This window comes from Ascaphus truei, chromosome 4, assembly GCF_040206685.1.
Source record: "Ascaphus truei isolate aAscTru1 chromosome 4, aAscTru1.hap1, whole genome shotgun sequence".
In the NCBI taxonomy this organism is placed as follows: Eukaryota; Metazoa; Chordata; class Amphibia; order Anura; family Ascaphidae; genus Ascaphus; species Ascaphus truei.
Window position 1 is genome coordinate 58,195,915 of NC_134486.1, and position 12,657 is coordinate 58,208,571.

Sequence of the window (12,657 nt, forward strand, 5' to 3'; positions counted from 1 at the left end):
AGCCACTTCAAGGCATGACCAAATATTGCAGGTCCTAACACTAACCGATTAAAATTCTTATTTATCTCTATAGTTAGAGGAAGAATGATCACATTGGATCAGTCACAACCAGCTGCATGAACGAGAACTGCCTACTTGGAAAGTGGGAAAGGGCGAGCTTAAACCCTGGGAGGGAGGACCCACCAACCTCCAAAACAGCTGAGACTAGCTGGTCAAAGTTAATAAACACACAGATACCCAGCAAGCTCTAAGGACCCCCCCAAATTACCACATTTTATATATATATATATATATATATATATATATATATATATATATATATATATATATATATACACACACACACACACACACAAGTGTCAATTGGAGTGCTACATGGCTAAATGTATACAACAAATAAGAATTTTAATCAGTGTTAGGACCTGCAATATTTGGTCATGCCTTGAAGTGGCTTGCAGGCTTAAAATGCTTTGGCCAAAGGGTTTAACTTAATGACCTTTTTTTCAAGAGATATATAGGTATTTCACTGTATATTTTTGTCATATTGGATGTAGCTTTGGGCTTCTTAGTTTTTTGTCATTTATTTGACAACCTGGCATGGGTTTGTCTGGTGAATTCAGTGGGGCTTTCCTCAGTGTGGTAATCAAAGCCTATCGCTGACAAGTGCAAGCAGCCGGGTGCAGCATTAAGCAGTAAAAGAAGACCAAAAGTGCACAGCTTTTTATCCTCATCATGTGTTCAGTCCTGGTATGCAATTAACAACGATTCTTGCTATTTGGTATTGTTTGCCTACGTCCCGGATGAGCCACTGTACAACTTCTCTGGTGATTGCTCTTATTAAACTGCTTTTAAAATAACTAAAGTATGCACTGTTTAAAAAAAAAATGTCCTGCTCGTTGTGTGAAATCAAAAATGTTTTTCTTTTCCATTTCAGTGTAATGTTCACCAAGGTTAAATTAGAATGGGCACACAGAGGACCTGAAGAAGCATTAGTGACATGTAGACAAATGCTATACCTGTGGCAGAAATTGTATAATCAATCACAACTGAGGTAAGTTTCATGTATATATTGCTGGCAGTTTCCATGTACAAATCCTTTATGAATACACTTTAATGACAGTATGACGATATGTGTGTGTGTTTACAAATGTTTATATATTAGAATATTTCTGTTATATTTACTCAAGAACTAGAAGATACAGAAAAACTATTCTGTACGAATGTTAACAATAGTGCCATATTTTCATTGTTATTGTTAAATGGTTATTTCATTCTTGCCACCCATTTTACAACACTAGAATATATTGGTACTGTACTATAAAAAATACATAAGTAAAAAAAAAAGCACATGGATTTAAATTACTTTGAAGGGCTGCGAAATGTCATTTATATTTCAACTATCCAAATGAACAACAAGGTATAGGCAAATATATAAAAGCTTTTGATACAGTACGTATAAAACATTGCCGTTTGCCAGAGATTGACGATATAGAGATGATGTAGCTTGTCCCAGTGGTCCCAGTTAAGTAACAGGAATACAGGTCAGGGCTTTTGCAGAACAGATGGGTTCTCAGGCTGCTGCGCTGCTGAAAGTTGAGTGAAAGCAGAAGTGCCTCAGCAAATGCTATGCTACTTATAACTCAGGCTGCAGAGATTTTCAGATTGTTTACAGCCATTGCAAAACAATAGGAGGATAGATAAAATGGGATATGAATATGTTTTGTCAGCTGCTCCTTTTTTATCTTTCGTTTTTATGGAAGAGGAACATCATCTTGGGGACAACTGGCCAGAGCACGTTTTAGCAGCAACCGATGCATTTGCACATAGCCTTATGTGCCTGGTGTGCATCTGAATAGCTTGTTTTTCTCCATAGCTGCTCTGACAGTGGACCCTGGGGAGAGTTTTGAAAGCCACTATTTTAGTTCATTTTGGAAAGAAACTCAGCTTCTTTGAATGATTTTTAGATAAAGTAAAGTAAGCCTCCTTGCTATTCAATGCATTGTAGGCCTCCTGGTAGCAAAAGGGTTACATTTACCAATGTGCGGTAGCCTTTTCTTGATTTTCAGACACTTGATTAGTACCCGTATTACTCCCCCATACAGCAAAGCACTCTGTACTTTTATGCTCTATGGGGACGTTAAAGCCCCCGACTTTCCCAGAGGACCTAATTGAAGGGCATAATATTCAAGGCCTAATGTTTTTTAAACTACGGAAGAGCCCTAATCTACAACTGTGGAGAGTTGGCAGAGGGTCAATTCAGCAGGTTTATTTGTACAACAGCACAAAAAAAGTTGCTTTAATATTAGGGTTCACCTAATTATTTTGTAAAATTGATTATACTAACTTCCATTTTATGCTCTTAAAGTCTAATACTAACTCCAAATATACATGTTTTAAATCTGATACATGCTGCGTTTCCCCCCCCAAATTTAGCATAGGAATTCGTATCCTGGTCTGACTAAAACAGGCAGTGTAGTTAAAGCCCCTTCCACTTCTGCTGCAAAGTTTGCAATGGTTGGCAAACAGGGGGTGACCCACAACTAGATCCGCATGATCCGGCTGATCAAACATATTTGTTCAATCAAATACAGCAAACAACAAGAGTGGCTACAGCAACCAAAAAAGCTTTGATATAAACATCAGTGGTGTGCAGGCAAGCCACAATCCGCCCTCAATTTAAGGGTTAAGATTGGTGAGTCATATTCTGGCATTTGTCGCTGTGTACTATACATGCTAGGAGAAAGTCCAATGAACACACACGCAGTGACTAAAAACAGCTTCCACAATAGGATTAAAACACTATAATAAAATAACATTTGGTGACATACTAAGTTAACAGTAAGCAATGTTCTTTGTGAAAGAATATCCATGGTTCTGATAGGATACACACATATTGGGGGTCCTCTATCAGTGCTCAGAAGTTCCAACTAAGGTTCAACCTGAAGAAGAACCCTGTGAGGTTTGAAAGCTTATAGAGCACTAATCTCCGTTGGGTTAAATAGGCTAATGTTAACCTAAATTAATATTAGGTTAATTATAACACCTATGCACTAAAGCAAATAGTCTAAACTAGGGGTGCGCAAACCAGGGGGTGTGAGATTCTCTGTGGTAGCCGCGGGGGTTACAGAGGCCCCTGGCACTTCCCGAAGGCATTTAAATTAAATGCCGGAGAAGCAGTGAAGGCCTCTGTAACTCTCTCTTACCTTGGTTCAGACGTCTTCTGGTGACGTGTCGTCAAATGACTGCGGGGTCATGTGATATCACGTTACCATAGCAATGTGACATCATGACGCCAGAGCCACGTTAAGGGGAGGGTATGAGGAGAGGGGGACAGACAGCAGGGGGGTGCAGGTGTAAAAGATTGCGCTCCCGTGGTCTAAACATTAAGCCTGTGCTACTCCTTAAATAACGTATGATTGTTTTGTTTCCATCCATTAGTGCTCAGTGTGGGGGTGGGGGAGAGGGACACCTTTGCTTAAAACGGTGAATGAACCTTAGATGTCTGGCAGATACAGTATGCTAATGTGATATGCAAAGTATATTTAAATACTACTTAGACAGCATTCAGCATTTTTTATACTGTATAAGGGTACTTGATTCTCCTGTATTCGCTAAACTCCAATAAGCGGCATTGCAACTTGAAATGCTCATGAAAGTGCAGGCAGGAAAGCAGGGATGCTGCTTAAAGACCTTTTTTTTGTATCTCAAACAGGGCCATGTTTAGTAAGAAGTGCAACTTTATAAGATACCTTCCATGCTGGGAGATACCTTCCAGCCTGTTTACTTGAATGGGCCATATTTACTCAGCCGTGCTGGAAAAAGTCTTATGGAGTAGGTCTCCTTGGTAAATATGGCCCATAGTGGTGTAAGAAGGAGAATTGGTAAAGGGTTTCAGTTTTAAGCTGAGATTTCAAAGCAGAATGCACAGGATTAGCCCAAACAAAACATGCACGTGTTTTCAAGGTGGAGCTTAAAAGAGAAATTAAATATACACTAAAAAAACAAAGAGAACCCAAAATAGAGGATGTATTGGCAGACAATAGAATTAATGCTGAGGAGAAGTTGATCTAGGATCCTCAGAAGGAGTGTTAGAAGACAGAGAAAAGACCAAAGTATTAAAGCAGCAATTCTGCTTTCCTTTTTTTTTTTTTTTTTTTTAAATATGATTGAAGCAGGGGGTCTCCGGAGGGGCACTGCGTTAATTCCAGCTCTGGGGACCCCCTGCTTCCCGAAATACTTAGCAGTTTTGGCTGAGCTGTGAATGGGAAACATAATGGCAGCTTAAATGTCCCACATCAAGCGGGCCAATAGGAAGCCGTGATGTCATCCCTTGCACTTTCCTATTAGCCTGCGTGATCTGGACCTTTACAGCTGCGAAGCTTCTACCACATCCCCTACTGAGGTAAGTATTTCAAGGTTACTGGACACTTTGGTTAGTAACTTTGTTTCTGGTCGGTGAAAAAGTAAAAAAAAAAAAAAGTTAATACAGCTGAACCCCGTTATAACGTGGTGGTTGGGGGTCCACATATTGCAACCGCGTTATAACCGTGATCGTGGAAAAATAAATGGCCACCGCAATCAGGGGTTACGCGTCCTGGAGTGTGTCTGTGTAAGGGGAGGGATCCGATCTGCCTCCTGTGTCTGCAGATCCCTCATATACACTATTACCTGCCCCTCCTCCTCCTAATACTCTTGCTGCTGGGTCCTGTATTATTTGAGCTCAAAAAGAGAGGAGCTGGGGATCACGAGCAGGACTGCAGCAGTGAAAGAGTAAGAGAGTGTGTGTGAGAGTGAGAGTAAAGATCCCATTTGTGCACTGATCGTGATTGCGTTTTTTTAATTGAGCCTTTGCCCTTTTCAGCACGGTTTTTATTTAAAAATTCTGGTTCTTCCCTTTTACACGAGCAGGAGGTTGAGCCTTTTAGAAACAGTCAGAGTGTTCCGCATAGAACAGGAGGGAAAGTCTCTGTCCTAATTGTAACAGACTATTATATATTAAAACATATATTTATTTATTTTAGTCGGCTAATATCATAAAAACTTTTGAATTGTACATTGTGGAATTGACGGGCAACTTCTAAATGTTTATTTAGTAAAAAAAAATTATTGACATTTAAGATACAGTATGTGAAGGAATTACTGTATAAATCAAATAATGAATTGGAGTTTTAATTAAATACAACAGTTGCTCACGTGACATAAAATACCCTTCAACATAACTCTATCCTCTCCTTTAATGGTATCCATTACTATTTGTGGGTCTGAAAGTGCATAGAGATATTCTATGCAGTCAATTGGTATTCATTAGAGACGATTTGCTTTCAGAAAATGCCGTTTAATGGATACAGTAAAAAATAATTTCATGTTAATGTTATTTTGAACAAAAAGCGGGGAAACAAGGGCCCTATTATATTGTAACCCCCAAAAATATAATAAAGCTCATAAAACTGATATGCCCCAGTTTTCTATCTTGTAGTAAAATGCCAATCTTTAGCCTTCTAAATATGCTTCTGATTTTCCTGTGACCTTCAACTAAGGATGGAAGGGGAGAACTACCCCCTCCAAGTTAATCCACATTACGAAGCCTCTGCACTGGAAACTCCCTCAAGAAAGCAGTTGTGGGGAGTTTGTGTGTAATCCTATGCCTCACTCACGCTATTCTTCCTGTGCTGTGATGTCTCGTGCAATGTCCTCACCTCTCGGGATGGTGTGTGTTTTGTTTATTTTGTACATTAGTAATAAAGCATATGTTAAAAAAAATACAGCTTTTTAAAAACGGGAGCCACACTCATATCGCGTTATAAGCGGATCCACGTTGTAGCGGATCCACGTTGTAGCGGATCACGCTATAACGGGGTTGAGCTGTATAATGTTCAAAAGAGTTACTGTACCGTTATGGATAAAATACACTTATGGAGACCAATAAACATGGTGAGAGAGAAAATAGATTTAGGAAAAGAGCTGTTGGTTAGGAGTTGGTATTGCACACACTATAGGGAAAAGAAAGGAATAAGATAGGAGGAAGAAAAATGAGATGATATTTGGATATATTGGAGCGCTAAGGTGGCAGTAGTGGAAAAGTGCACAGAAAAAATGGAAACTGCACATGGCAGAGGTGAATTAGAGGTATAGTTCTACATAGAAATGTATATATGAGTAAAGTAAAAGTGAATCATATAATATAATCGTTACCAATTTTAACGTTTGCTTCCTTATATGACATATGTCATAACTTTTTCTACGTAGGTTAAATTGCCTAACTCTTAGTATCACAACAATGAATATCTTGTAACATACACGATGAACTGTATTCATGGTTAGTTAACGGGTTTGCACACAGCTGATGAAAAACGTGGCTGCAATTTCAAATTTCCTGGCAGTTTGACTTTGCTATACACCAGTTTATAAATAATAAATATGAAACCAAAAAATGTTTTGAATATATTTGTAGAATGTGTTCTCCTTGCTTTAAACGGTAACCTTAATTTCTATTTTCTATTTAGACAATTTGCAAAGTCACACAGATTCACTTGCAGTTTAGCGTCTAATGTGTTTGACTAGAGGGGTGATATTCCCTGTATATACCAATACATATTTTGCCGTTTCTTTTTAGTGAGGGTGAAAAAGAAAGCAGTTTAGCCGATCTTCCCCTGACGAGGAAACACAGTGGGATGCATCTTACACTTCCTGATGCCTATGATCCTGAAGATGGTAAGAAAAATAATATGACTCCTCTTTTGACCAAAATGGCACATAAAAGTGAATTTATTTGCAATCCATGATCACCCGTGTATTGGGGCTCTTCTGGTTTCATTCTGGCATCAATAGGATGTCCATTTACTGATATTACAATAGGATGTCCATTTACTGATATTACAATAGGATGTCCATTTACTGATATTACATCAATAGGATGTCCATTTACTGATATTACAATAGGATGTCCATTTACTGATATTACATCAATAGGATGTCCATTTACTGATATTACATCAATAGGATGTCCATTTACTGATATTACATCAATAGGATGTCCATTTACTGATATTACATCAATAGGATGTCCATTTACTGATATTACATCAATAGGATGTCCATTTACTGATATTACATCAATAGGATGTCCATTTACTGATATTACATCAATAGGATGTACATTTACTGATATTACATCAATAGGATGTACATTTACTGATATTACATCAATAGGATGTCCATTTACTGATATTACATCAATAGGATGTCCATTTACTGATATTACAATAGGATGTCCATTTACTATTATTACATCAATAGGATGTCCATTTACTGATATTACATCAATAGGATGTCCATTTACTGATATTACATCAATAGGATGTCCATTTACTGATATTACAATAGGATGTCCATTTACTGATATTACATCAATAGGATGTCCATTTACTGATATTACATCAATAGGATGTCCATTTACTGATATTACATCAATAGGATGTCCATTTACTGATATTACATCAATAGGATGTCCATTTACTGATATTACATCAATAGGATGTCCATTTACTGATATTACATCAATAGGATGTCCATTTACTGATATTACATCAATAGGATGTCCATTTACTGATATTACATCAATAGGATGTCCATTTACTGGTATTATATCAATAGGATGTCCATTTACTGATATTACAATAGGATGTCCATTTACTGATATTACATCAATAGGATGTTCATTTACTGATATACTGTAGGATCAGTAGTTAATGTAACTCACTGGAAAGCAAGTCACTAGTATCAGATTTCCCCCGGTTATTCCTAACAGAGAAAAAAAAAAACAGGAGGGATTTGTGGAATTGGATAATATTAAATAGTATAATATGTACCTTCCTCCACTTTTTCCCTTCTCCCCTTGAGGTATCATCCTCTACCCCTTGACATGGTAAGAATTATATTTAAGAAGCAACTTTGTGAGGCTTTATGTTCTGTGAAACAACATTTTTGTGTTCCCAGAGATAATTTGGGTTACGTTTTGAACCCTAACCCTCACGAGTACTGGCTGAATTGTATGTTGTGTGGGTAGGTCATTGGATGGCTCTCATGAGAAGTATTTATATTTTGAACAACACCAGTGATGTATAATAAACAATAAAACCAGTATAATAATAATTATATTATTTTGGTCTAATGAATAGTGATTTAAAACCGTACTTTGTTATTTATACAGTATATAACATCAATCAAGCATTGTTGCCTACATTTTGTGAGTCAGTCGTTCCCTTCATAAACTTTAAGTAAAAGGTAGAACCACATTATAATATAATAACATAAGTATCGCCTACTTTATCTTAAATTTCAGCACATGACAAAGACTTTATACTGCCGGGAAATACCTGCTACAACTCTACAAGCTTGTTTAAAAAATCTGGAACCACCTGATTAAAAAATCTGCCTATCACATACATTCATATAACAATGACACAAATACAGTAGTGTGCTGCTGCTTTTACTCTGTTACTCCTATATAATGCATGCTATGTGCATACCACATTGCAATGTGAACATATTCAAATGTTACATTCTGGCTAGCTACACAAGAAGCTGTTTACACCGGTTTTGCACCAGTCTTTCAGCATGTAAATTTTCATTAGTAATCTCTACAGTCAAATTGGTACGGTGGGGAATAAAAGATTATAACTGGGATTCACTAAGCGCTGACGCAGGGTATTGCATCCCGATCTGGCATTAGCCTTCATTGACATGAATGACCGTTAACAGTTGATCAATTTGCAATACCCCCATATCGACGCTTAGGTAATCTCCACCTAAGGTCCATTCAATATGGTTATTCTGTGAAGCCACCTTCCACCTGTTTACATCAGTGTGTCAGACACACACTTTCTCCGCTGAAGAGATCCCCGCCCTCAGTTTTGTCTTTTCAACAACTTTGCATTGAATAAAACAACTGAATAATGTTAATTAATAATTATTGTTATAGAGAGTTCAGACATAGAAATACTACAGTATGTTGGTGTTTTCTGTATAGATAGGTTCCTTCAGGAAACTTCTCCTTCACTTTCTAAGCCTATGAGACATTAGCAAAATATTACCTTATAGCATAAATGTATGTACTGATGTTCTCTCAAGACGCCTCAGTTCATGTAGATATTTATATTTTTATTTATTAGTCTCGTCGGTTAAAAATGGGCACATGCATGTCTCCTGCCAGTGTGCCAATCTATACTGGCGACATTACAGTGATAGGCATACTAGGCGTTGCGATATTTGCCATGACATTGCTGGAGTTGCCAAACATGGCTTCTCAGCGGGCAAATGGCCAGCAGTCATTTTAAACTGCTGAAAAAATTTGAGAACTTGGGAAGTTTCTAGATAGAAAAACAAGGTGGGTGTAAAAATTGTATTAGGCATGTTAAATGCTGCAAATAATTCCTCTGTCCTTATCCGAGCTTCAAGTTAAAAGGGCTTAAGACTAAAGGCTATTGTACCGACAGCTAGCAGGAATATCACCTCTTCTCATTCCTCCTACCAAGCAGCAACTGGCAGTTGCTTACTCCTTAGCCAAGCCTAATGGAAGGAGGACGTCAACAGCATGCCTGATCACAGTGCTGATAACCAGGTCACGTATTTCAAAGTGGCTGAATAGGGGACAAGGCTGCTGTAAATGAATTTCTTGTACTTCAGGAGTCTGCGTAATCTTTCTTGTAGTCTTTGATGGTCTGCTTTCATTTAATCTCATTACTGCAGAGCCTTGCAACTTTTCCTGTTTGTTAGTTTATATACCCCTCTGGGTACGCCCTGACAGAGCATTCCCGGTGTGTGTGTGTGTGTAATTTAAAGGCAGTTCATTGCCACTCACAATGTGATGTAAGTATAGCTGCTGTCTCCGAGAGGTTTCACATCAGCAGTTACTTTCTTTTTCCTTTGCTTGTGCATATTTTTCCCGTAGCGAATGGAAATGGGGGCTGGGCGGTTGTGGAAACTAGCTTGACTCAGATATTCCAAGTTTACTTTGGAAATGTTCCGTGCCATGTTCCCTATAGTAGATTAAAAAAAATATAGTCCCATTGAGTGTTCACAAAATGTTCAAAGCAGATTAAACCTAAGAACATATTTCCTAATCCCGCGCATATTCAAAGGCCACAGAATGGGAATTGCTGGCATTTGTGCCGTTAAAGTAACATGGCAAGATTTGGCAAATGTGGGTTCCACAATACTAGAGGCACTATGTAATATTGATTATTTCCAAAGGGTAGCAAAATCATGTACCAAGTATTTAGTCTATGGTCCCTTCTTTAGTCTTTTTGTCAAATATATTAAGTGTTTGATATACTGTATATCACAGCAAATAAAAATACCACTTGTGAGCACATTCACATGTCTTAGACAGGTCTGCAACCCTGCCTTTCACCCCTTATCTCTTAGCATACAGCTTCCACAGCAGCTAAGGGTTCTGGGAAATTACATGCAAATGGGGACAGTGTGTCACCTTTTGCTTCTTGTCCATTTTAACATGGAATCCTACAAGTTTATTTCTGCTGTATTACACAGCTTTTCAGCACAGTCTGGGTTAAAGAAGTGCATAGCCAGTAACCCTACTCTGACAGCCGAGGCCTCGCGCAGTCCCCAGGCATTTAATTTAAATCCTTTGGGGAACAGGAAGGGGCCTCTGTTAGCGCCACTCCCTCCACCCCCCCCCCCTCCAAAACAAAAAATCTCGTGCCCCCCAGTTTGCGCACCCCTGTCGTACAGTGTACAGCAAATAAAAATACCACTTGTGTCACTTTTTTTACTCACCATAACTTTTTTGTGTCTGGTTGCAGCCACTTCCAACTTCACTTTGCAAAGCCAGCATAACCAACCTCACACTGATGAGACCCTAAAGGTGGAAACAGCTGTCTGTGAGCAGGGTTACTGGCTATGCACTTCTTTAACCCAGGCTGTGCTGAAACGCTGTGTAACACAACAGGCATAAACCTTATAGGGATCCATGTTAGAATGGACAAAAAGCAAAAGGTTGCACACTGTGTGCTCATTTGCATATCATTTCCCAGAATCCCTGGCTGCATTGAAAGCATTGTATGCTAAGAGATAATGGGGAATGGCAGGGTTACAGACATGTCTGAGACTTGAATGTGCTCACAAGTGGTGTTTTTATTTGCTGCACACAGTACGGTGGAGGGATTTGTCACTTTTTTACTCAACATAACTTTTTTGTGTGTCTGGATATATGTCGCAAGTTTTCTACCTAGATAAAGTTGTTGCCATTTTAGTTGTGGCTGCTTAAATAACTTTAACATTGGTTATAGAATGGATACTTTGCAGGTGTCTTTAAGCATAATTTGGTTGATATTTTTTTTTACTTCTTTTACTACATATGTGTCAGCTTGCGATGTGGGGGTTGTTTATAAGAGGAGCTGGGAAATGCACATTGTATAATGAGGTATCTCAAATTATTTCTCTGAATGCTTTTTTTTTTTGGCATCAAAAATCTCTGTGTGACGATATAAACTCCTCTGACTAATGATCTGTGTCTAGTGCAAGACACTTGTTTACCAAGATTCTTACATATACTGTATAACGCAGATCCAACTCAAATTTTGTTTTTGAGCTTTCTGTCTCCACACTCCTTGGGACTGTTATACGTACTGAAGCCCTTGTCTTTATTTTTCATCATGACAGAAGAGCCATTATTATTTCTGTGTAAACCTTTAAAATCCGTAGGAAAGTCAACATTTCAGCATCCAACGTATTTTGTATTAATATTGGCATTGCTATTTGGACAATTCCCAAAGATTTGTATTTTTCATATAGGAGCCAGTTACAGTGCCCTATATACTCAGAGGCCAGCAGTTTGCAATGTATTAAAGGGTAATATTACTAATCAGAACAACAGCTGCTAACACAGCTGTTCATTAATATTACTGCTTGATTAGTAGGTTAGATCATCTGCTTTGAATTCTTCCTACATGGCCTGAGCTATAAATCTGTGTTGGTTAGATCTTGCTGAGTATGTTTAACATTTTTTTGCCACTGTTGATTCATCCTAAAAATGCCAAATAGATATATGTTTTTTAGATTGTGAACCATATATATCCATTGCAGTTTGTCTAGGCAAGTACTGAAATACAGGTATACCCCGCATTAACGTACGCAATGGGACCAGAGCATGTATGTAAAGCGAAAATGTACTTAAAGTGAAGCACTCCCTTTTTCCCACTTATCGATGCATGTACTGTACTGCAATCATCATATACGTGCATAACTGATGTAAATAACGCATTTGTAACAGGCTCTATAGTCTCCCCGCTTGCGCACAACTTCGGTGCAGGTAGGGAGTTCAACTTTGCTGTTCAGGACGTGCTGACAGGCGCATGCGTGAGCTGGCGTTTCATTATTGGGCGATATGTACAGTACTTACTCGCGAGTGTACTTAAAGTGAGTGTCCTTAAAGCGGGGTATGCCTGTACAGCTTTCAAATTCAGTCATTGAAAACCAATGCGAGTATTTACTTTTATAACTAATTGATTCTTTAACCATGCAATACAATTTACAATTTAACAAAAGTCTATTGTTTTTATGTAAAGTTAACGAGCTTGGAAAATAAAGGTTTAGGGATTGTGAGACTTCAAATTTTCTTATGTAATATTCATGGCA

At 38.2% G+C, this 12,657-nt stretch overlaps 1 protein-coding gene across 1 annotated transcript in view; it reads left to right on the forward strand.

The window, feature by feature from the left end:
* The window catches only part of TTC7A (tetratricopeptide repeat domain 7A), a 388,284-nt gene that overhangs the window by 283,097 nt on the left and 92,530 nt on the right, over positions 1 to 12,657 (forward strand). The window contains exons 21-22 of the mRNA XM_075595818.1: positions 935 to 1,051; positions 6,614 to 6,711. Of these exons, the coding sequence (XP_075451933.1) occupies positions 935 to 1,051; positions 6,614 to 6,711 (215 nt within the window). The remainder of the gene's footprint in view (positions 1 to 934; positions 1,052 to 6,613; positions 6,712 to 12,657) is intronic.